A 25,795-nucleotide genomic window follows, 5' to 3' on the forward strand; every position below is an offset into this window, starting at 1 on the left:
AGTTTGCTGATCACTATCTCTTTAGTGACAGTGATTTTATCAAGGTCCTCACCTCCCATTTCGTCCATAACATAATTCTTTGGCATATTAGACGTGTCCTCTACTGTGAAATTTAATTACTAATTTAATTAGTTTGGCATAAGATTATGATCTGAATGGCCTTTTCCTGTGCTGTACTGTTCTATGTTCTACTAACTTTGAGGGAAGTTGATGAAATGCATTAAATTTCCACTCTTCTCCTCTACAAAACATGTAGTGATAAAGATGATCTTTAGAAGCTTGAAAAAATATATAATACTTACAGCATTTTTTCCTTGATCTCGACAAGCACTGCAAGTCTTGCACTCAATACATTGCCATCTTAAGGTTTTCACATGGGCTGTTAACTCTGGAGAGAATTTTAAACATGATGGATGCCCTATAAAAGGGAAACATTATTTTAAGAGCTGATAATATTACAGAGAGTTATTTCTAGTTATTCAGTGTTACTCGAAACAAAGCTCTTTGCAGGTCACCAAAAGCATCCCATGCTTTGGCATTAAATTATTCAAAAAAAATCCTAAATTCAAACCTCATTGTGCTCTGGTTCAGCAACAGCAGAAATGGGAAAACACACAAGGTTAACAGAGAAGACCTGGGCACAGTGAAAGTCCCTTCATATCTGCCATTCATTTCAAACCATTCAATACACAAGATCAGTAAAAGCATAACCACGTGGACACACGATAGTGGGAATATATCAGAACTCAGCAAGGCTGCCATTAGCTTTCTGATATTGGCTATGCAGATTTACAAACCTTCATAGTTGAGGGTTAGGAAGGCTGTACTATTGATCTGAAGAATTTGTGAGAAAAGACTTTAGTAACGTAGCAATATTGTAAGAGCAAACAAAAGAACTAATTTTAAGTGCAAAAATTGTCTTTTATTTGAAAAGATGGTGCAAAATGCTACACCAAGAATAATAGAAAAAAACTGAAAGTAAACCTATACACAATGTTGTTAGATCTGGAGATGGTGTTGTCCAGAAGTCAAGAATGAGGTGCAATTGTATGGTCACAGTTTTATGAATGTTCATCATAGTGCAGGTCAGGCAGGGTCAGCCTGTACCAGCAAACAAGGCAGGTAAAGAAGTAACAAAAAACTTGACCACATGCTCGACCTTTATACTGCAAATAAGTCTAAATCAGATTCGATAAGGAAAACTGTGAGCAGACTGTTGTCAAACAACATCTAACGAATATCGGTCGCTTGCACTTGCATGGCCATTAGACACTACACCATGCTTCAAATGAACAGTTTTTTTAAATAGTGTCAGTTGTGTGTCTTTATGTTCAAAAAATAGTGCTCTTTGTCACTGATAGTTGATGAGAAATGAGCTTAAGACAATTCAGAACTCTTTTTGCTCAGTGGGGGATTCAAGCATTCAGGCTTGGAGTTCCAAGAAGTAACCAGAAGTGAAAATGAGAAGAATTCATTACTTCAGCAAATTAGAAATTGCAAAGAGTTTGAAGGTATCAACAAAAATCTTGAATGGAAGATGCAACAGTTTCTAACTATCATCATTCATATGCACATGCTGGCCATTAGAAACTGCACTGTGCTTGGAGCAAACAGTTTAAAAGATCATCAACTTTGTATGCTTATGTTATTTATTTGGGCCGACTGACACCGAATTAAAAAAGTGATTTTTTTGACAACACTACTTCATGTAAGGCAGCAGTCCATTATCTACTCCAGGTGTCTGTGCTGATTTTGTTCATTTACAATCAAAAGATCAGGGCATCGTTCACTGTATGAATTCCTCTGTCAATAACTATTAGGAACTAATACAGTTTTATAGTACAATACATAGTACTGTAGTAGAATTGGTAGTTCTAATTTGTCTAGTATTTCATTTAAATACATAATTTGCTGCTCAGTTAAACAGTAGTTTATCTTTTCTTAAACTTCAGTTAACCAGGAGAGCTGCTTAATTATCCAGAATATACTGATGATACAATAACTTAATAAATGTTTACAGATAAAACAGAAGATGGTGCAAATATAAAGAAAGCTAAAAATATATAGAAACACACAATAAAAACACCAATCTGGATCCCAATTCAACAACATGAACACAAGAAAGTAAGAAAAGAATGTGTGTGAGTCTAAACAGAACAAGATGGATACACGAGAGAAAGGCAGGTTGAAAAGAACCCATGAGATGAGCAAAACACCTCAGAAAAATACATTAAAACAAGAAAGGATAGAATCAAAGGGTTCAGGAGTAAAGCCAATTACTTTGAATATATTGCACATTTATGAAAACATTGGTTTTGGCAATAAAAAGATAGCATTTTAAGTGAAAAGAGATAAAAATACTTGCAACTACACACACAAAATGCTGGTAGAACACAGCAGGCTAGGCAGCATCTACAGGGAGAAGCGCTGTCGACGTTTCGGGCTGAGACCCTTCGTCAGGACTAACCAAAAGGAAGGATAGTAAAAGATTTGAAAGTAGTGGGGGGAGGGGGGAAATGCGAAATGATAGGAGAAGACCGGAGGGGTTGGGATGAAGCTAAGAGCTGGAAAGGTGATTGGCGAAAGTGATACAGAGATGGAGAAGGGAAAGGATCATGGGATGGGAGGCCTCAAGAGAAAGAAAGGTGGGGGGGGGGGCGGCACCAGAGGGAGATGGAGAACAGGCAAACAACTAAATATGTCAGGGATGGGGTAAGAAGGGGAGGAGGGGCATTAACGGAAGTTAGAGAAGTAATACTTGTATACATTTCTATGGGGCTATTAAACTTATGTCATGGTTTACATATTCACATTATTTCCTTTGCTGTCAAAATGTGTTTTAATGATAGTTTATATAAAACATTACATTATGCTGTGTAAAGTAGTTAAATAGTTCAGGTTTTATTTCTGGTGTCACCTTAGCCTAAGCGGCTACTTTTAAGTGTAAAATGCCCTGGGAAAACACACATCATCAGGTATTTGTATACAGTTACTTGATAAATTCACATTATGTAATGGCTAAGGTTCAAGAACAAACATCTCAATAACATGGGCCTCAGGACCCACACCACCAGGTTCAGGAATAGTTATTACCCCTCTAGCATCAGGCTTTTGAACCAGAGGGGATAACTTCAATCATCCCATCACTTAACTGTTTTCACAATGTACAGACTCCCTTTCAAGGACTCTTCATTTCATGTTCTCGACATTTATTGCTTATTTATTATTATCATTTTTTCACTTGTTGCATTTGCAGTTTGTCCTTTGTTCATCCTGTTGGGTGTGGTCTTTCATTGATTCTATTGTGTTTCCTGTACTTACTGTGTGTAACACTTACCCAACAGGCTGGTATATGTCTAGGGGAAAAGGAAATCCAGCCATTCACCAACCCCACCTCCCGTACACACAGATGCTGTGATAATCAAGTTTATGCCGCGCATACACACACAATATCAAACTCACATCAGATACCGTTATGGAATACACTTTAAAGATTTTACTAAAACTAAAAGAGTACTATGCAATACAGTATATATGAAGGAAAAGAAAATAAAGTGAAAGGCGCCAACTTATCAAAGTTAAGTCAGTTCAGTGCACATCGTTGGAGCTCAACCATCGAACCGTTCGACCCCTCGTCCCTTTCCTCCAACCTCCACATCCTTGGACCTGGGACCACCCCCAGTGGTCGACCGAGCAGTGTAGCGCACGTCCACCTTCCTCGGCATCTCCTTCCCGCCTCCCCTGAAAAGACCGCGAAACCCCCAAGCTCCCAGCCTCACAGGACAAAATAACATTCCCCATTGGTTAAAAAATGAATACAATCCCCATTATCAGCGAGTCCAAAGCTAAACAATTGCGAGGGAAAACACTTATCAAACATAAAAGCATTCCTACTCTAGCAAGCCAAAGAAGCATAAGATTAACATACACAGTACATTGTACATTCTCCCCCCACCAGCAAATGTCATGCCCTCATGACATTACCAGAGTTCCCTAAGGCTTCTTGCAACACACAAAACCCAACTCAGGTGCAGAAAGCAGCAACATAACTACCTAGAGCAGTAGAAATCACACTCGGTTCTCCTGGCACCACATATGTCAACCGGTCTGGGGGGTGGGGGGCGCCTACTCCTCTGAGATCTCCGTACCCCTTCTGCCGACCCTTCCGCCTCACTGGGCTCCCTCTTCACCTGTGAACCCTCTGCCTTGGACACCCCAGGTTTACCTGTCAGATCCTCACTCCCTCCCTCACGGGGTTCCCCCCTCACCTGAGAACCCTCTGGCTCACGTTCCGGTTCCACCCTCTCTCCCCCCAACACTGGCTGTCTCTCCATCTGACCATCAACACCTTCCCTCCTCTCGCCCAACTCAGTAGGGGAAGGGCCAGGAGCCTCCTCTTCTGGTACAGAAATGTCAGCGAATGGGAACAGGGGCCACTCATCTGATTCGTCATCTTCCGAATCAGTATCCATTCCCGGGTTACGGACCAATCTCGGCTCCTCAGCAGTGGGCTCTTCCCTTGCTCAGCGGCCTCGCAGAGTCCTTGTACTAGGCACAACCTCCCACTCTGGCTCCTTGTCCACTTGCACTGCTTGACCCAGGGGCAGCAGGTGATTCAGATGGAGTACTTTGATAGGCCCATTCCCATCCTCAGGTTTCACCCGGTAAACTGGTAGATTCGGCATCTGGCTCTCTATTACATAGGGGCTGGCCGCCCATCAATCTGCCAACTTGTACTTACCAGGGAGTCCCAAATTCCGTGAAAGGACCCGGTCGCCCGGCAATAATTGGGCCAACTTCACCTTTTGATCATATCTCATCTTATTCCTCTGATTTTGTTTGGTAGCCGCCGCCTCGACCAACTCGTTCGCCCTCTGTAACTCCCTCTACATATCGGACACGTACTTTAGATCGGGCTTCCCGGGTAATTCACCCACTTCAGTCCCAAAACACAAGTCAATGGGCTACCTCGCTTCCCGCCCGAACATCAGATAACAAGGTGAGTACCCTGTAGCATCATTGCGAGTACAATTGTAACAGTGAACCAATTGTCCAATATGATGACTCCACTTATTTTTCTGCCCCATCTCCAGCGTCCTGAGCATATCCAACAAGGTCCTGTTGAACCTCTCTGGCTGAGGATCACCCTGTGGGTGATAAGGGGTAGTCCTGGATTTCTCAACCCCAAGCATAGTCAGTAATTCATGGATAAGGCGGCAGGCGGCTCTCAAAGTCCCACCCCTGATCCCTATGGATTCACCTAGGAAGGCCATAATGAACAAAATACTTCTCCCATAACTCCTTCGCCACTGTCATCGCCTTCTGATCCTTAGTGGGAAATGCCTGAGCATAGCGAGTGTAATGATCGGTGATGACTAAGACATTCGCGGTGTTGCTGGTGCCAGGTTCAATCAACAGAAAATCCATACATACCAGGTCCAGAGGTCCTGCACTATGCAAGTGCGACAGTGGAGCCGCTGACGCTGGCAGGGTCTTCCTCCGGATACAATGACTACATCCCCTACAGTATTCTTCGGCCTCCCCACTCATCCGGGGCCTCTGGGGGATAGCCGGAATCATAGCTGAGTCTTGAAGTCCTTATGTGTCCCCAATAGTGGTGGCACTGAAGAAGAATGGGAGGGTGCGCATGTGTGTTGACTACAGGACCTTGAATCGGCGAACTGTCCCTGATCAATATACTGTCCCAAGGGTCGAGGATGCGTTGGCCTGTCTGAGTGAAGTGAAATGGTTCAGTGTGCTGGACTTAAGAAGTGGGTATTACCAGATCCCGATGAGTGAAGGCGATAAAGAAAAGACAGCCTTTATCTGCCTGCTGGGGTTCTTCCAGTTCGAACGAATGCCCTAAGGCATATCAGAGGCCCCAGCCACCTTCCAGAGGCTCATGGAGAGGACTGTGGGGGATATAAATCAATTGGAGGTGCTGGTGTACCTGGACGATTTGATAGTGTCTGGATCGACTTTGGAGGAACATGAAAAGCGGCTGTTAAAGGTATTAAGCTGGCTTAAGGAGGAAGGGCTGAAGCTTTCCCTGGACAAATGCCAGTTCTGCAAGTCGTCGATCAGCTACGTTGGCCATATCATTTCGCAAGAGGGAATGGCTACTGATCCACCCAAGATAGAGGCCGTGACCACCTGGCCGAGACCACAGAAAGTGAGCGCTCTACGCTCATTTTTGGGGTTCTGTGGGTATTACCGCTGATTCGTGAAAGGATACGCCAGAATGTGTCACTCGTTGACTCAGCTGTTGTGTGGCTATCCCCTGGTGGGAAAGAAAAGGAAGGGGGACCGGAGGCAAGACGCTGGAGGATACTGGAACCCAGTGGAACCTTTTGGCTCGAGATGGGATGATCGATGTGAAGAGGCATTCTGATCTTTGAAAAGGGCACTGACCTAAGCCCCGGTGTTGGCTTTTGCCGATCCACAGAAGCCATATGTGCTGCACACGGATGCCAGCTGAGAGGGTCTAGGGGCTGTTCTGTACCAGGAGCATGGCAAAGCATTGAGACCGGTAGCCTTTGTCAGCCGAAGCTTGTCGCCATCTGAGGGAAACTATCCCATTCACAAGTTGGAGTTCCTGGTGCTGAAGTGGGCGGTGGTGGACAAGTTGAGCGATTACCTGTATGGAGCCAAGTTTGAGGTGAGAACGGATAACAATCCTCTCACTTATATTTTGACTTCGGCTAATTCACGTCTCATACCTTCAAAGTTACCCTTCTTTAAGTTCAGAACCTTTGTTTCTGAATTAACTATGTCACTCTCCATCATAATGAAGAATTCCACCATATTATGGTCACTCTTACCCAAGGGGCCTCGCACCACAAGATTCCTAACTAACCCTTCCTCATTGCTCAATATCCAATCTAGAATGGCCTGCTCTCTAGTTGGTTCCTCGACACGCTGGTTCAGAAAACCATCCCGCATACATCCTGAGAGCAGATGCGGCGGAGACAGAGGGATTGCGAGAAGGTGATGGCATTTTTGCAAGAGACAGGGTGGGAAAAGGAATAGTCCAGGTAGCTGTGAGAGTCCGTGGGTTATAGTAGATAACAGTAGATAAGCCATCTCCAAAGATAGAGATAGCTCAAGAAAGGGGAGGGAGGTGTTGGAAATGGACCAGGTAAATTTGAGGGCAGGGTGAAAGTTGGAGGCAAAGTTAATGAAGTTAACGAGCTCAGCATGCATACAGGACGCAGCACCAATGCAGTCGTCGATGTAGCAAAGGAAAAGTGGGGGACGGATGACCATATGTGCTTGGAACATGGACTTTTCCACAAAGCCAACAAAAAGGCTGGCATAGCTGGGACCCATATGGGTGCCCATGGCTACACCTTTGGATTGGAGGAAGTGGGAGGAGCCAAAGGAGAAATTATTAAGAGTTAGGACTAATTTATTTGGCCCTTCAACTTTTCGATCACATTTTGACCCAGAAAAGCAGGAACACCCAGTGGCCACACATTTTAATTCCACATCCCATTCCCAGTCTGATATGTCTACCCATTGCCTCCTCTACTGTCAAGATGAAGCCACACTCAGGTTGGAGGAACCTTATATTCCAGCTAGGTAGCCTCCAACCAAATGGCATGAACTCTAACTTTCATAATGCCCACTCCCCTTCTTATCCCATCCCTTATCTATTTATCTATCTCTCTCTCTCCCCCCCCTTTTTTCTTTTCTCTCACTGCCCCTCTCACAATCACTCCTTGCCTGCTCTCCATCTCCCTCTGGTGCTCCCCTCCCCCTTTCATTCTTCCTAGGCCTCCCATCCCATGATCTTCTTCCTTCTCCAGCTGTGTATCCCTTTTGCCAATCAACTTTCCAGCTCTTAGCTTCTGCCCTCCAGCTCCTGTCTTCTCCTATCATTTTGGATCCCCCCCCCTTTCAAATCTCTTACTATCTCTTCTTTCTGTTAGTCCTGATGAAGGGTCTCAGCCCAAAACGTTGACTGTACTTCTTCCTATAGATGCTGCCTGGCCTGCTGCATTCCACCAACATTTTGTGCATGTTGCTTGAATGTCCAGCATCTGCAGATTTCCTCACATTTGCACTAGTAATTTCTCAGGTAGGGACATGTTCGGCACAACTTTGTGGGCCAAAAGGTCTGCATTGTGCTGTAGGTTTTCTATGTTTTCTATCAGGTGCAGGATAGACATGTCCCACAGAAGTTGCACTCAAATGGCAGGAGTAGGAAACAGTGGCTGACAAGGGAAATTAAGGACTGCATGAAAGCCAAGGAAAGGGCATATAATGTAGTAAAAGTGAGTGGGAGGTGAGATGATGAGGAAGCTTTTAAAATTGAACAAAAGGCAACTAAGAAAGCTACAGGAAGGGAAAAGATGAAATATGAGGGCAAACTAGCCAATCATATAAAGCAGGATACCGAAGTTTTTTCAGTTATATAAAGAATAAAGGGGAGATGAGAGTTGATATTTGACCACTGGAAAATGATGCTGGTGTGGTAGTAATGGGGGACAAAGGAATGACAGAGGAACCTAAACTGTACTTTCCATCTGTCTTCACCTTGAAAGACACTAGCGGTGTGCCAGATGTCTGTGAGTGTCAGGAAGTGGGAGTGAGTGTCATTGCTATCACAAAAGGTGCTAGGCAAACTGAAAGACCTTAAGGTGGATAAATTATGTGGACCAGATGGACTACATCCCAGAGTGCTGAGAGAGGTTGCTGAGGAGATAACAGATGCATTGGTCATGATCTTTCAATAAATACTTGATTCTGGCATGATCCCGGAGGACTGGAAAATTGCAAATGTCATGCCACTCTTTAAGAAGGGAGGAAGGCAAAAGGAAGGAAATTATAAGCCAGTTAGCCTGACATCAATGGTCAGGAAAGTGTTGGGAGTCTATTATTAAGGATGAGGCTTTAGGGTATTTGGAGACAAATGATAAAATAAGTTAATGTCAGCATGGTTTCTGCCAAGTGAAATCTTGCTTGACAAATTTGCCAGAGCTCTTCGAGCAAATAACAAGCAGGATAGACAAAGGAGAGGTAGTGGTTGTCAATTACTTGGATTTTCAGAAGGTATCTGATAAAGTCCCATGCATGAGGCTGCTTAACAAGATAAAATCCTATAGCATTACAGAAAAGATACTGGTATGTATAGAGGAATGGCTGACAGGCAGGAGGCAGCAGGTGGAAATAAAAGGGATCTTTTCTGGTTGGCAGCCAGTGACTACTGTTGTTCCTCAGGGGTCAGTTTTGGGATCACTGCCTTTTCAGTGTTACATAGAAACATAGAAAACCTACAGCACAATACAGGCCCTTTGGCCCACAAATTGTGCCGAACATGTCCCTACCTTAGAAATTACTATGCTTACCCACAGCCCTCTATTTTTCTAAGCTCCATGTACCTATCCAAGTCTCTTAAAAGACCCTATCACATCCACCTCCACCACCGTTACTGGCAGCTATTCCACGCACTCACTGCTCTCTGAGTAAAAAATTTGTCAATGATTTAGATAATGGAATTGATGGCTTTGTGGCAGAGTTTATGAATGATATGAAGTCAGCTGGAGAGATAGGTAGTGCTGGGGAAGCAATGTAATTGCAGCAGGACCTAGACAAATTGGAAGAATGGGCTAAAGAGTGGCAGATGGGATAGCCTTGAGAAATGTGTGACAATGTTTTTTTGTACAAGGAACAATATTTCAGAGAATATTCAAACATCAGAGGTGCAGAGAGACTTAGGAGTCCTTGTGCAAGACACCCAGAAGGCTAATTTACAGGTTGAGTGTGTGGTAAAGGTGGAATAGAATATAAAAATGAGGAGAAAATGTTCCTATAAGACACTAGTCAGGCCACACTTGGGAGTACTGTCAACAGTTTTAGGCACCATATGTCAGAAAGTATGTGTTATCATTGAAGAGAGCCCAAAGGAGATTCTGGGAGAGAAGGGGTTAACAGATGAGGAGCATTTAGCAGCTTTGGGCCTATATTCGCTGGAATTTAGAAGAATATGTGAGATCTAATTGGAACCTACCGAATGTTGTAGGGACTAGATTGGGTGGATGTGGAGAGGATGTTTCCTATGGTGGAGGAGTGGCCCTTTAGAATAGGAAGATAGGAGGACTTTTTTTAAAAATCTAGAGTGTTGTGAATCTGTGGAATGCTCTGGCACAGACTGCGGTGGAGGCCAAGACTGTGGGTATACTTAAAGCGAAAACTGATCATTTCCTGATTGGTCAGGGCATCAAAGGTTATGGCGATAAGGCGGGTGTATGAGGTTGAGTGGGATCTGTGATCAGCCATGATGGAATGGCAGAACGGAGACAATGGGCTGAATGGCCTAAATCTGCTCCTGTGTCTTATGGTCTAAACCTCCACTGCTTTGCAGCTATACCCACTCAGTGGAAGGCTTCAGGTGTAAACCCAGAGGGACAAATCCAGAGCTGGAGTTCCTGTGGTGGTCCAACATTGAGTTCAACTGGCAACTCCTGCAACTGGTGGTGCCAAAGTGTATTGGTCCCTGTTGTTCCTTTGGATTCATGAGCTGCATGGTAAGTAGGAGCCTACTGTATAGACAACAACTTGTTCTCCATCTCATATTGCCCTGGCTGGTGTGCTGGATGGAGTATACGTAGACAACTAGGACAAAATATCCACGAAGGCCTCAGAATGTATATGGAAACAATAGATCTAATTAGGCATGTTAATCTTGGAAAAATGCCTTACAGTGAATAAATCTGGAAGATTCCCACCAATGTAAGATTTCTTTGCATTTGTTGCACTACTACTGTACTAACAGATTCAACTCACCACTGCTACCACAGTCAGCGCAAGAGATGAGATCTTCTGCCTTTTTCTCTCGATTGCATTCCTTTGTTCCCAGGCAAAAACTGCAGATTGGAAAGGGATTTGCACGGGGCTGGAGACAAGAGATTTACTTCATTTAATTGTATAGCCACAACCTTCACAATAAATCATACACTATAAATGATACAAAATATTTATTAAAGTACACAGCATTTTCACATAATCTAGTTTGAAAGTGCATCACGATTTATCAATACAACTCCTTCCACATTGATCAATGGACAGTATTTTTGTCGACTGTGCAGTCAACAGTGACCAACGTTTATTACTGTGGTCTGCATTGCTCATGCAACATACCTTAAGTCATCTTGGCTATGTTTTCGATTACTTTTCCCTTTAATTCTGATTAGTTTATTGTCATTGACATCAGGGTACAAGGAAATTCCTTGCCCATGTGGAACTCCAAGTTAGCAGTGTACATAGTAACAATAAATACAAAGGACAACAATGAAGAAAAATAGTGCAAACAGGAGTGCCAAATGAAATGCTAGTAATGTGATGTACTTTGAAGATGGACTGGATGGAAGGAGGTAATGAGCTTGTGATAGATTGGGCAATGTTTAATGGTCCCCGATGGTTCAGAACAAAGCAGACGCCACATTAGGATGAAGGACAAAGCTTCGGAATACCTTCTATAAATTTAATTGAATCCTCAACTTAATGTAAAAAGGTCACTTTATTTTCCCATCTGTAAATAAAATTCAATGATCTGGTTACTGCAGAACCAAAATAAAATACTTTGGAAAGCATTATGAATGACTTCATCATGAAAATTCAAAGTAGTGTTAAGTGTTATGTTTTTGGAATAACACATTTAATTTCCCAAATTCTATTTAAACAGGTCTATTTAAAATATCATTTATGAAATGATATTTTCTGTTGATGTGTTAGCAACCTGGAACTTAGCTACAAAACATAACCAGACAATATTATCTTTGCAACTATCAAACTACAAACATAGGAATTATTCCACTTTACCCCAGAAGTAATTCAGTAAGTTGTGCAAATTAAAATATTTCAAACTGAAGTGACGAATCAGTCTGACAAAAGTATAACTCAGCATACTAAATGTAATAGATACATATCAAGCAATCTAGGATAAACTTTTGAAATGCTAAACAAAAGTTTAAAAAAGGTGTTATGATTTCCTTTATCATTCAAGTCTTAAGGTAATTTAAGGTGTTACAAATGGTTGCTTCTGAATCTCTCACAGATTGTAGTATTTAAGCCTATGTACATTATGAAACAAATCAGAAGGCAGGCAAAGATTTGGGATTCTGTTTATCAGTGCAAAGCAGGCTCTGAACATCTTCAACGATTCCCACTATCCAAGCTACACTTTCTTCTCACTTCTGCCATCAGGAAGGTGGAACAGAAACTTCAGAACCAATACCTCTAAGTTCAGGAACAGTTATTATCCCTCAACCATCAGGCTCCTGAACCAGCATGGAAAACTTCACTCACCTCAACACAACTGATTCCACAACCTACAGCAAACACGAAGAAATCTGCAGAGGCTGGAAATTCAAGCAACACGAAGGGTCTCGGCCCGAAACGTCGACAGTGCTTCTTCCTATAGATGCTGCCTGGCCTGCTGTGTTCCACCAGCATTTTGTGTGTGTTGCCAACCTATAGACTCACTTTCAAGAACTCTACAACTCATGCTCTCAATATTATCATCAGACAAGAGAAAATCTGCAGATGCTGGAAATCCGAGCAACACACACAAAATGCTAGAGGAACTTAATAGGCCAGGCAGCATCTGTGGAAAAAAGCATAGTTGACTTTTCGGGCTGAGGCCCTTTGGTAGGACTGTCCTGCTGATGGGTTTCAGCCCAAAATGTCGACTGTACTTTTTTCCCAATGGAATGCTGGAGGAACTCAGCAGGACAGGCAGCATCTATGTGTGTTTCTCAATATTATTTATTAATTTATTATTATTGTTTTACTTTTCATATTTGCACAATTTGTCTTTTGCACACTGGCTGTTTGTCATGTGCAGGTTTTTTTTAATTAATTCTATTGTTTCATTGTATTTATTGTGAATGTCTACAAGAAAATGAGTCTCAGTGTAGTATATGGTGACATATGTGTACTCCAACCCTTTGAAAAATAATTGAAAGAAAGGAGCTTTGAACTCTTTAGGAGTTACAATCCAACTGGATTATCATGCAATCCTTCTCCATTGAGATGACTACATTATTTTCTACCACTACCCTACTGCTAAATGCATGCTCAGATCTGCAAGGAAACGTTACTGTGGTGAGGATTTAGATGGGGGAAGTTAAGAGAACTATAATTATTCAAATTCTAACATTATTATCCATTAACTTGAAATACTTATTTAACAAATCAGTTGATGGGTAAAAAAATTACTGTAACTTATTTTATTGATGCAGATTAAATGTAATACTATAAAACATAGCAAGGATTACAAAAAGTTATAACAATTATTACACCCTTTAGTTAGTTCATTTTCAAAGACATCAGACCCCTCATATTTTATTTTTGTAACATCTCATCTTCACAAACAATGCAAATCATTGATTCATTCCTTTCTGGGTCCAAGGATCGAGCCCAACCATAAATGCAGCTGCTTCATGAAACTATCAACACAAAGTCAACTGTCATCTTGTGGAAAATACACATCCCTGAGATGCTGCTAAAATTAAAGTAAACGTTATAATCAAAGTACATCTATGTCACCATATACAACCCCGAGATTCATTTTCCTGTCGGCATACTCAACAAATCTATCCAAGAGTAACTACAACACACACAAAATGCTGGTGGAACACAGCAGGCCAGGCAGCATCTATAGGAGAAGCACTGTCGACATTCGGGCCGAGACCCTTCGTCAGGACTAACCGAAAGGAAAGATAGTAAGAGATTTGAAAGTAGTGGGGGGAGGGGGAAATGCGAAATGATAGGAGAAGACCGGAGGGGGTGGGATGAAGCTAAGAGCTGGAAAGGTGATTGACAAAAGTGATACAGAGATGGAGAAGGGAAAGGATCATGGGACGGGAGGCCTTGGGAGAAAGAAAGGAGGTGGGGGGGAACACCAGAGGGAGATGGGGAACAGGCAAACAACTAAATATGTCAGGGATGGGGTAAGAAGGGGAGGAGGGGCACTAAGAGAAGTCAATGTTCATGCCATCAGGTTGGAGGCTACCTGCATGCACTGTTGCCTCACCTGGAAGGACTGTCTGGGGTTCTGAATGGTGGTGAGGGAGGAAGTGTAAGGGCAGGTGTAGCACTTGTTCTGCTTACAAGGATAAGTGCCAGGAGGGAGATTGGTGGGAAGGGATGGTGGGGACGAGAGGACAAGGGAGTCACGTAGGGAGCGATGACACTTCACCTGTGAATCGGCTGGTGTGGTATACTGCTTCTGGTGTGGCCTTTTATATATTGGTGAGCCCTGACGCAGATTGGGAGACCGTTTCACTGAACACCTACGCTCGGTCCTCCAGAGAAAGCAGGATCTCCCTGTGGCCACACATTTTAATTCCACATCCCATTCCCGTTGATATGTCTATCCATGGCCTCCTCTATTGTCTAAATGAATCCAAACTCAGGTTGGAGGAACAACACCTTATATACCAGCTGGGTAGCCTCCAACCTGATGGCATGAACATTGACTTCTCTAACTTCCGTTAATGCCCCTCCTCCCCTCCTTACCCCATCCCTGACATATTTAGTTGTTTGCCTGTTCTCCATCTCCCTCTGGTGCTCCCCCCTCACCCTTTCTTTCTCCCGAAGCTTCCCATCCCATGATCCTTTCCCTTCTCCATCTCTGTATCACTTTTGTCAATCACCTTTCCAGCTCTTAGCTTCATCCCACCCCCTCCGGTCTTCTCCTATCATTTCGCATTTCCCCCTCTCCCCACTACTTTCAAATCTCTTACTATCTTTCCTTTCGGTTAGTCCTGACAAAGGGTCTCGGCCCGAATGTCGACAGTGCTTCTCCTATAGATGCTGCCTGGCCTGCTGTGTTCCACCAGCATTTTGTGTGTGTAGTAGTTATAATGGGTGACTTCAATCTACATATAAATTGGGTGAACCAAATTGGTAAGGGTGCTGAGGAAGAGGATTTCTTGGAATGTATGCGGTGTGGGATGAAGTAGAACTTCCGTCTTCTGTAAGCGGATGGTTAGGCTGAAACTCCTTACTGCCACAGCAAGGCAATCAGCAAGCTCCTGCAGGTCCCTTTCATTGTGCACTACAAGAGTGTAGTCATCTGCAAAGAGGAAGTCTCATACCGATGACACAAAGGTTGGAGGTGTCGTGGATAGTGTGGAAGGCTGTCAGAGGTTACAGCGGGACATTGATAGGATGCAAAACTGGGCTGAGAAGTGGCAGATGGAGCTCAACCCAGATAAGTGTGAAGTGGTTCATTTTGGTAGGTCAAATATGATGGCAGAATATAGTAATAATGTTAAGACTCTTGGCAGTGTAGAGGATCAGAGGGATCTTGGGGTCCGAGTCCATAGGACACTCAAAGCAGCTGCACAGGTTGATTCTGTGGTTTAAGAAGGCGTACGGTATAATGGCCTTCATCAATCGTGGAATTGAATTTAGGAGCCGAGAGGTAATGTTGCAGCTATATACGACCCTGGTCAGACCCCACTTGGAGTACTGTGCTCAGTTCTGGTCAGCTCACTACAGAAAGGATATGGAAACCATAGAAAGGGTTCAGAGGAGATTTACAAAAGTTTTGCCTAGATTGGGGAGCATGCCTAATGAAAACAGGTTGAGTGAACTTGGCCTTTACTCCTTGGAGTGATGGAGGGTGGGAGGTGACCAGATAGAGGTGTAAAAGATGATGAGAGGCATTGATTGTGTGGATAGTCAGAGGCTTTTTCCCAGGGCTGAAATGGTTGCCACAAGAGGACACAGGTTTAAGGTGCTGGGGAGTAGGCACAGAGGAGATGTCAGGGGTAGTTTTTTTTTACTCAGAGAGTGGTGAGTGCGTGGAATGGGCTGCTGGCAACGTTGGTGGAGGCGGATACAATAGGGTCTTTTAAGAGACTTTTGGATAGGTACAAGGAGCTTAGAAAAATATAGAGGGCTATAGGTAAGCCTAGTAATTTCTAGGGTAGAGACATGATCGGCACAACTTTGTGGGCCAAAGGGCCTGTATTTTGCTGTATTGTATTGTATTCTATGTTTCTACTATTGCTTCCAGCACTTTATTCTTGGCCTTGAGGTGTCACAGATCAAAAAAGTGTCCACTAGTCCTGTAGCAAATTGTTATTCCTCACTGATACAGTGAAGCGATACAGGGCTGGAGAAGGGGAAATCTAACAGGAGGGGACAGAAAGTCATGGAAGAAAGCATCAGCCTACCATCTTCCCCTCCATGCAACAGCACTCACCAATTACCAAGTGCCTCCCCCATCTTGCATCAAAACCTAATAGTAAATACGGTACTATTGTGCATTGCTATACTCTGCTGAAAGACCTGTAATGAAATTGCTGATGGGGCTGCTCAGTCACTGGCCGCCACTGCAAGAGCGAGCATCGTGCAAAGTTCAAAAAACTATGTTTTTTTTAAATCATGATCTCGGAACTCTGGTCAAGAATCCCTGCTTTAGACCAATCCTGTATAGAGACTTCTTTGCCGATGATTATCTTGTTTAGCCACATACCAGAATCCCAGAAGATACTGGCTAATATGTCCTAGTTTAAATGTGAACACATCAAAAAGGTATTCCCAGTCATTTGCTTCAGATAATACAGATCAAAAAACAATTTTAGTAAGCAAAACCAAAAAAAAATAGGAAATGCTGAAACCGTCATGGATTTGATATTATCAAGTCATGGATTTAATATTAAAATAACCATGGACAAAGAGGTGAACAGCTCTGATATGAAAAGGGAAAGTCAATTGAAATTACAGAACTTGATTTGAGACCAGAAGGCTGCAAGATGATAAATGAGTATTGCTTCTCAAGTTTACACTGAGCTCCATTAGCACAGTGCAAGACACAGGCAAGTAGGGCAGAATGGGAGTGGATTAGATGATTAAAGTTACAATTCTAAAAACATATTTCATCAGCAGCCAGTTTTAACCGTAAATGATCAAATCGATGCTTGAACACATGGGCACACTTGCGGTAATACTATATTTTTCAAGCACAAGTAACAGCCAATTGTTTCATACAGAGTATACAGCAAAGAATCAATACCTCTGAGAGCATCAAATGGAAATGAAAAATTGTTTCCCACAGAATCTCTATCAGCATTACTAGGCCTTTGTACATACAGCAATGTATGCATGCTGTGTGCACTCCCTAGTTAATGGTGATGTCAAGGATTTAGCAAGTACAGCTACATTTCAACACCACTAAAATATTATTGCTGGCATACAGGAATAAATAACTCCAAGTATATTTGATTTCATTCCACCAATACCTCACTTGACATCCATTTATCTTCAAGATTATCACATAACGACCAGTTTTAAGACTAAATCAATGTTTTTCACTCTACTGAACAGGCTAATCAATAGCAACAAGGACATACTGCTGTCAAAAGAAAACTGCTGTTCATGCCAGTAATTCCCTCTGGGCCTTGGTAACACAGAACTAAGCTGGAAGGAAACCACCTGCTGGTTAAAATCTGATGCCTGTAGGATTTCAATTTTTAAATGCATGGATGGCTAGGACAAAATACTATGCTCAAACGTTATCCCAACATAACCAGTTCATTGACTTCTCTAACAAATTTTACTTTGTAGAATTCTAATTGTATTGATAAATAAGATTCTATTGAAATTCTGCTTAACATGTGCCATGTCAAGAACACACCATCATGTCACAAAACTTCAACTAACATAAAGGCTAACAGAAAAATCAATCAATATAGCTGAGAACAGACCACCAGCACATTTGAATTTATTTTCTTAAAGAAAAAATATTCTCTGAACATCAGTTGTCTAAATATGGGCTCGAAGATTAAGGATATGTTCATAGATAATGCCACCAGCTTGGATTGCTGACAGAAACCTGGAAAACATGACTGCCCGGTTTAAAGTCAATTGAACTGAACGTGTACAGTATGTGATGCAAGCTTGAAATTTTCTCAAGGAAATACACAAAACAGCTTATTGGAAATGACTATGAATGCTACAAAAATATCAAAAAACGTTCACCTGATTTAATCAAAATTTACTTCTGAACTAATAATTTTGGAAGAATGATATAAATTAAAACCAGTTACTTTAATTGTATCTCAGTGAAGATACAACATTTGCTTCACCACTCTAAACTGATTCTACAATCAATGGACTCAACTTTCAAGGATGCTTTACAACTTGCAGTGTGTCTTTTTTGCACATTGGTTGACAGTTTAAGTATAATTTTCATAAAATTCTATTGTATTTCTTTTCTCCCATAAATGCCTTCAAGAAAATGATTCAAATATGGTATGTGATAGTAAACATACCAATAACTTTGAACTGACTTTCTACCAGCAGCCTTCATCCATGCAGTTGATTCCTCCAAATTTGGCTTTCAAACATTCCCCAAGAGGATCTTACATTCACCATTTTGCAAAATCCAAATTGTCTGCTATTCCATTTCTCTAAACTGATATACAAGTTTATTATCATCTGAAAAACCTATTGCAACTTTTTGAACACAAAACAAAATTTCGTCACCATCACTGAATTTCTCAGTTATTGTTAGCCTACAATCCATTTTATCTTACGGGGTCTGGCATGTGGGGATGGGAAAAGGGTCTGAAGAAATGGGAGAGAAGGGAAAAGGAAGGTTTGTACTTCTTTTTTGGAGTTAAATACATAAAACATGAGTGGTCACTATCTTCTACATAAAACCAGACACAATGAGACTGTCTCGTTCTAAATTTCCACTTTTTCCTCCATCTACCAATGATCCCTCTTCATCTGGATCCACCAGATGTCGGCTCATGTTCTATCTCTTACCCTTACCCCACTATACTGGCTACTTCCTCTCTATCTTCCAGTTCAGTTGCAGTGCCTAAAACATCAACTATCTACTTCTCTCCACAGAAACATCCTGACCTGTTGAGTTCCTCCAGCATTTTTTTTTTATCCCCCAGATTCCAGCATCTGTATGTCTTGTATCTCCTCTTACTGACAAATGCACCCGCAAGGATGGGACTTGCTTGTTCTGCTCCACCATTGTTGTTAGAAAAATGTTAGATCCTCACATTCAATTAGCATAGGTTGCCACAACAGTAAACACTCATGTTTAAGAATTTTAAGATCAATCAATAGACTGGTCAGCTTTACCTAATAATCATTTCTTTGGCCTATCCATTTTGTCATCATAATGCTAAAAATCCCTACAGTTCAGACAAAAATGAAAGAATGTTTTAGCTACTATTTGTCACTTTAGGGTCTCTTAATAATTTATTTTTCATTAGAAATAAACAATGTGGTATTCTTCCAACCTGGCTACATGCAGACCACGTTTCAGATGCTTCCCAGCAGAAAATGAATAAGCAGCTGTTTTTCTTAATTTAAAAGCTAAATCTCTATATCCTTCCCATTTTTTTTTTTTTTAAAAGGGTGACTACAAAAATAGAATTGCTTACTGGAGTTTGAAATGCAGTTTGTAAAAATTGACTGGCAGTTTTTGCTGTAATTGGCAGATGTTCACTTGCTTGAGTGACAAATGATTATAAATATATTTTAAATAAATCCCACTGTGCTTCACTTCCAGCAGAAATATTACCTCCCCTCAGCAAACCCATAATCCACATGGCATATATGCTTTTGTTAACAAATTTGTGCCAGTTGTAAGCATTTAATTACTTTTTTTGTAAGATCATCCTTCAGCTCCACAACAGCTTTTACAAGAGAATACAGCAGGTCAGTTTCTCACTTTAACTTTGTTTAAATTTAACAGATTACATCTGTGCCTCAAGGACATTTGCTCCTACTGAGAGTATAGAAGATTAAAGACAATTAAAAAATAAACTCTTCCTTTGGAAGACCATAAGACATAGGTGCAGAATTAGGCCATTTAGCCCATCGAGTCTGCTCCATTCCAAAATGACTAATCCCAGATCCCACTCAACCCCATACACCTGCCCTCTTACCATAACCTTTGATGCCCTGACTGATCAGGAAACTATTAGCTTCCACCTTAAATGTACCCATGGACTTGGCAGAACATTCCACAGATTCAGCACTTCCTGGCTAAAAAAGAAAATCCCTCCTTACCTCCATTCTAAAAGGTCACCCTTCAATTTTGAAACTGTACCCTCTAGCTCTGGATACCCCCACCATAGGAAACATCCTCTCCACATACACCCCATCTAGTCCTTCATTCCCAGAATCATCCTTGTGAACCTCCTCTGGACTCTCTCTGAAGACAACATAAAGTTGATCTTCTCAGGAGATCAAATGTACGTATTCACTGACAATTTAGAAGATAGTCGAGTTCATTATAAATGATTTGTGCTAAAGTGGTCAATCTTTAATTGCATAGACCAAGATCTCAAGATGATCAAAATCCGCGATCAATTTTGATAAGATGTTTAAGATACCAGGATAAAGAAAAGATTTTGAGGGCGGCTGCCCAGGGTGCTAAAAGAAGAAAAGGTCCGTTGATGATAGCTGAGAAACCAGTTCTTTTTTATCCTGATATAAGTTATAACCTTTTGAAGAGAAAGAAAGAATTTAACCCAGCTAAAAAGGTTTTGTGGGAAAAAGGTTATAAGTTTTCAATGCGTCACCCAGCAACACTGATAATTTTTTTGGAGGAAGGAAAAAGATTTTTTTCTGACTATCAAGATGCGGAGGTGTTTGCACAAAGACTTCCATCTATTCGTTGATTAAAAGCGGAGATTTCTAAATGTAATGGTTAAAGACGAAGACAGAGAAAGTAAATGGAACTGATGGACATTTAAGGACGATATAAGGGAGAAAAGTAATATTTTAGAAATATTAATTGAGAATGGTATGTTTTTTTTTATATATATATATCTTTCATGTTGCGGGGGGGCTGGGGAGCTTTGAATCGGTTACTACAGGATTCACGTGTGTAATCATGGCGATTGCCATGACCCGTACAATAGAGGGGGGTAATGTTGTGTTTCTTTTTTTTCACAACATTAGTAGGGGGGTATTTTGTTTTTTTCTTTATTTTCTATTTTTCTTCTATTCTTTTGCCTGGATGATTGGTGGGGACACACATAGCAACATGGAGACTTCTAAAAAGATTTCCCAGGATATAATGAGAGTTGAAAGATTAGGTATTATTATAGATTGGAGTAACATAAATAAAAATAATGACTAATTTATTGAATTTTTTAAGTTTTAATGTTAATGGGCTTAATGGACCAATAAAAAGAAAAAGAATTTTAACATACATTAAAAAAATGAAAATAGATATAGCTTTCTTACAAGAAACTCATTTAACGGATATAGAACATCAGAAATTAAAAAGAGACTGGGTTGGAAATGTTATTGCAGCTTCATTTAACTCAAAGGCAAGAGGAGTTGCAATTTTGGTTAATAAAAATTTACCAATTAAAATACAAAATGTATTAATTGATTCGGCAGGAAGATATTTAATTATACATTGTCAAATTTTTTCAGAACTATGGACTCTTATGAATATTTATGCACCAAATGAAAATGATGTAAAATTTATACAGGAGGTTTTTTTGAATTTGGCTAATGCACATGATAAAATATTAATAGGTGGAGATTTTAATTTTTGTTTAGATCCAGTTTTAGATAGATCAACAAAGGCTATTACAAAATCAAAAGTAGCAAAATTAACTCTATCATTGATGAAAGATCTAAATTTGATTGATATATGGAGAAGAATCAATCCAAAAGAAAGGGATTATTCATTTTATTCAAATAGACATAAAACATATTCAAGGATAGATTTTTTCCTGTTATCAACAAATATTCAAGATAGAGTGAAAAACATGGAATATAAAGCAAGAATATTGTCTGATCACTCTCCTTTAATAATGACAATGATAATGACAGATAAAGAGGAATCAATTTATAGATGGAGATTTAATTCAATTTTACTAAAACGTCAAGATTTTTGTGATTTTATGAAAAAACAGATTCAGTTCTTTTTAGATACAAATTTACATTCAGTTGATGATAAATTTATATTGTGGGAAGCAATGAAAGCATATTTGAGAGGTCAGATAATAAGTTATACTTCTAAAATTAAGAAGGAATATATGATAGAAATAGATCAATTGGAAAAGGAGATTATAAAATTAGAAAAAGAATCTCAAAGAAATATGACAGAAGAAAAACGAAGACAACTTATTAATAAGAAGTTAAAATATAATACACTCCAGACATATCGAACAGAAAAAGCAATTATGAGAACTAAACAGAGATATTATGAATTAGGTGAAAGATCACATAAAGTTCTTGCATGGCAGTTAAAAACAGATCAGATTTCTAAAACAATAAATGCAATTCGAACAAAAGTGAATGAAATTACTTATAAACCTCTAGAAATTAATGAGGCTTTTAAGAATTTTTATTCTGAGTTGTATAAATCAGAATCAAAGAATGACGATGTTAAGATAGAAGAATTTTTATCACAAATAACTCTTCCAAAATTAAATACAGAAGAACAGAAGGGATTAGGTATGTCTTTTACAGTGAAAGAAGTTGAAGAAGCTTTGGGATCACTTCAAAGTAATAAATCTCCAGGAGAAGATGGTTTTCCACCTGAATTTTATAAAAAGTTTAAAGATTTATTAATTCCTCCTTTTATGGAATTAATATATCAGGCGGAAAGAACGCATAAACTTCCAGAATCTTTTTCAACAGCTATTTTAATAGTATTGCCAAAAAAAGACAGAGACCTTTTAAAACCAGCATCATATAGACCTATTTCTTTATTAAACACTGATTATAAAATAATAGCAAAAATCTTATCTAATAGATTATCTAAATGCTTACCAAAATTAGTGCATATGGATCAAACAGGATTTATCAAAAATAGACAATCGGCAGATAATGTAACTCGGTTATTTAGTATAATCCATTTAGCACAAAAGAGGGAGGAAATGAGTGTGGCGGTTGCTTTAGATGCAGAGAAAGCATTTGATAGATTGGAATGGGATTTTTTATTTAAGGTATTGGAAAAATATGGATTAGGAACATCATTTATAAAATGGATTAAAACCTTAAATACTAATCCCAAAGCTAAAGTAGTGACAAATGGTCAAATTTCAACCATTTCAGTTAACAAGATCAACTCGGCAAGGTTGCCCACTATCACCTGCTTTGTTTGTGTTGGCAATAGAACCATTAGCTGAATTAATTAGAATGGACCCAGATATTAAGGGTTTCAGAGTTAATCAGGAAGAATACAAGATTAACTTATTTGCTGATGATGTTTTAATTTATTTAACAGATCCATTACATTCACTACGCAAATTATCTTATAGACTAGAAGAATATGGGAAAATATCGGGTTATAAAATAAATTGGGATAAAAGTGAAATTTTGCCTCTTACTAAAGGAGATTATAATCAATGTCGATTAATAACTCAATTTAGATGGCCAGCAAATGGTATAAAATATTTAGGTATAAGAGTTGATAATGATATAAAAAACTTATACAAATTAAATTACTTACCACTTTTGAAAAAAATTCAGGAAGATCTTGAAAAATGGATGGCACTACCAATAACATTAGTAGGTAGAGTAAATACTATAAAAATGAATATATTCCCTAGATTACAATATTTATTTCAATCATTACCAATACAATTACCCCAGAAGTTTTTTCAAGAGTTAAATAAATATCTGAGGAAATTCCTCTGGAAAGGCAAGATGTCCAGAATATCGTTGGAAAAATTGACATGGAAATTTGATCTAGGAGGATTACAACTTCCAAATTTTAAGAATTATTATAAAGCAAATCAACTTAGATTTATTGCATCTTTTTTCGAGAAAGATAAACCGGCATGGATTAGAATAGAATTAGATAAAATAGGAGAAAATGTACCAGAAGATTTTATATACAAATGGGAATCTAAATGGATACGGGAAAAGAAAGAATCTCCTATATTAAAACATTTGATTGATTTATGGAATAAGATAAATGTTGATGATGAGATAAAAAAATCTTTATTAGCAAAGAGATCTTTAATTCAAAATAGACTTATTCCTTTTACAATGGACAATCAACTTTTATATAATTGGATTCAAAATGGGATTAGATATATAGGGAATTGTTTTGAAGGAGGTATATTAATGTCATTTGAACAATTAAAGAATAAATATAAAATATCAAACAACACTTTATTTTGTTACTTTCAATTAAGGGCTTATTTAAGAGAAAAATTAGGTCAAACAATGTTATTGCCGAAATCTAATGAAATAGAAATTTTAATTCAAAAAGGAAATATCAAAAAATTTGTATCTTGCATGTATAATTTGATTCAAAGACAGGTAATTAAGCAAGGAGTCCACAAGTCAAGACAAAAATGGGAAAGTGATTTGAATATTAAAATTGAAGAAACAAATTGGTCAAGACTATGCCTTGACAGTATGACAAATACAATAAATGTTCGGTTAAGATTAGTGCAGTATAATTTTCTACATCAATTATATATTACACCACAAAAAATAAAAAAATTTAATCCAAATTTATCGGATCAGTGTTTCCGATGTAACCAGGAAACTGGTACTTTTTTACATTCGACATGGTCTTGCTCTAAAATTCAACCTTTTTGGACAAATTTAAGACTTTTACTGGAACAAATTACAGGAACACAATTTCCTCATAATCCAATATTATTTTTACTAGGTGATATTGAAGGGATAAAACCGAAACTCAAACTAAATAAGTATCAGAAAGAATTTATAAAAATTGCACTGGCAGTAGCCAAAAAAGCTATTGCAGTTACTTGGAAATCGGATTCACATTTAAGTATAGATTCTTGGAAGAAAGAAATCTATGGTTGTATTCCATTAGAAAAAATTACTTATAATTTAAGAGATAAATATGAAACATTTTTGAAAATTTGGAGCCCTTATTTACAAAAGACAGGATTAAATATATAGATGCTTTTAAGATGAAACAATTGGTTACTAGGGGAAAGAAATAAATATACATATTAAAATTATTACGAACTCCATGGAGCATGTGGAGATCTTCCAACCACCAGGCATTCTTTCTTTCTTTCTTTTTTTCTTTCTTTCTTTTTTTTCTAAGGGGTAGTTAGGGGGGAGGGGTTAAGGGGAGGGGGTATGGGTTATATACATTGTTTTTTTCATACTTTGTAATCATTTAAAAATGCAATAAAAAATTATTAAAAAAAAAAAAAATCTTTAATTGCATGATCCACTTAACTGAGTGCTGTGTAACACAGTAAACATTAATTCATGTACAGTTGTATACAAAGCAACACACACAAAATGCTGGAAGAACTCAACAGTCCAGACAGCACCTCTGGAAAGAATTACAGTCAATGTTTTGAGCCGAGACCTTTTGGTAGGACAGGATTTTGTGTGTGTTGCTTGGATTTACAGCATCTGCAGATACTCTCTCAGTTGTGTACAAAATACAGTTACCTGATGTATGTAAAAATATATTGCATAAATGTCTTAAAATATTATACAATAATCAATTGAGCAACACCATTTAAAGGAGTGAAAATATTCAACAAGATCCTATTAACTGAATGAGTTCAATGGTTTTTTCGATCCTCAACACGACTGAGAAGCCTGATGTAGTAATATACAGCACCCAAACAAGTCTCTCAGCCAAATTTGTCCATATCAACCAGTTAGTCCCATTTGCCTGCACTGGCTAATGCTGTGAGACTCAAAGAAATCAAACATTGTTTATTGAACTTCACCTAATGTGCGATGCTAGCGCTCGCAGTGAGGGTAGTGACTGAGCAGCCCCATTAGCAAACTTATTTGAGGTCCCTCAGCTCAGTACGGCAGTCCGCAT

At 39.4% G+C, this 25,795-nt stretch overlaps 1 protein-coding gene across 4 annotated transcripts in view; it reads right to left on the reverse strand.

The window, feature by feature from the left end:
* The window catches only part of kat6b (K(lysine) acetyltransferase 6B), a 240,255-nt gene that overhangs the window by 182,618 nt on the left and 31,842 nt on the right, over positions 1-25,795 (reverse strand). For 2 of the 4 annotated variants that reach the window (XM_059946834.1, XM_059946835.1), the window contains exons 3-4: positions 10,789-10,897; positions 303-418 (exon numbers count right to left, since the gene is read on the reverse strand). In XM_059946834.1, the coding sequence (XP_059802817.1) occupies positions 303-418; positions 10,789-10,897 (225 nt within the window). Of the gene's footprint in view, positions 1-302; positions 419-4,741; positions 5,250-5,433; positions 5,732-10,788; positions 10,898-25,795 lie in introns of those variants that run through there. The other 2 variants (XM_059946837.1, XM_059946836.1) reach the window with 2 other exon arrangements.

This window comes from Hypanus sabinus, chromosome 21 (genome assembly GCF_030144855.1).
Source record: "Hypanus sabinus isolate sHypSab1 chromosome 21, sHypSab1.hap1, whole genome shotgun sequence".
In the NCBI taxonomy this organism is placed as follows: Eukaryota; Metazoa; Chordata; class Chondrichthyes; order Myliobatiformes; family Dasyatidae; genus Hypanus; species Hypanus sabinus.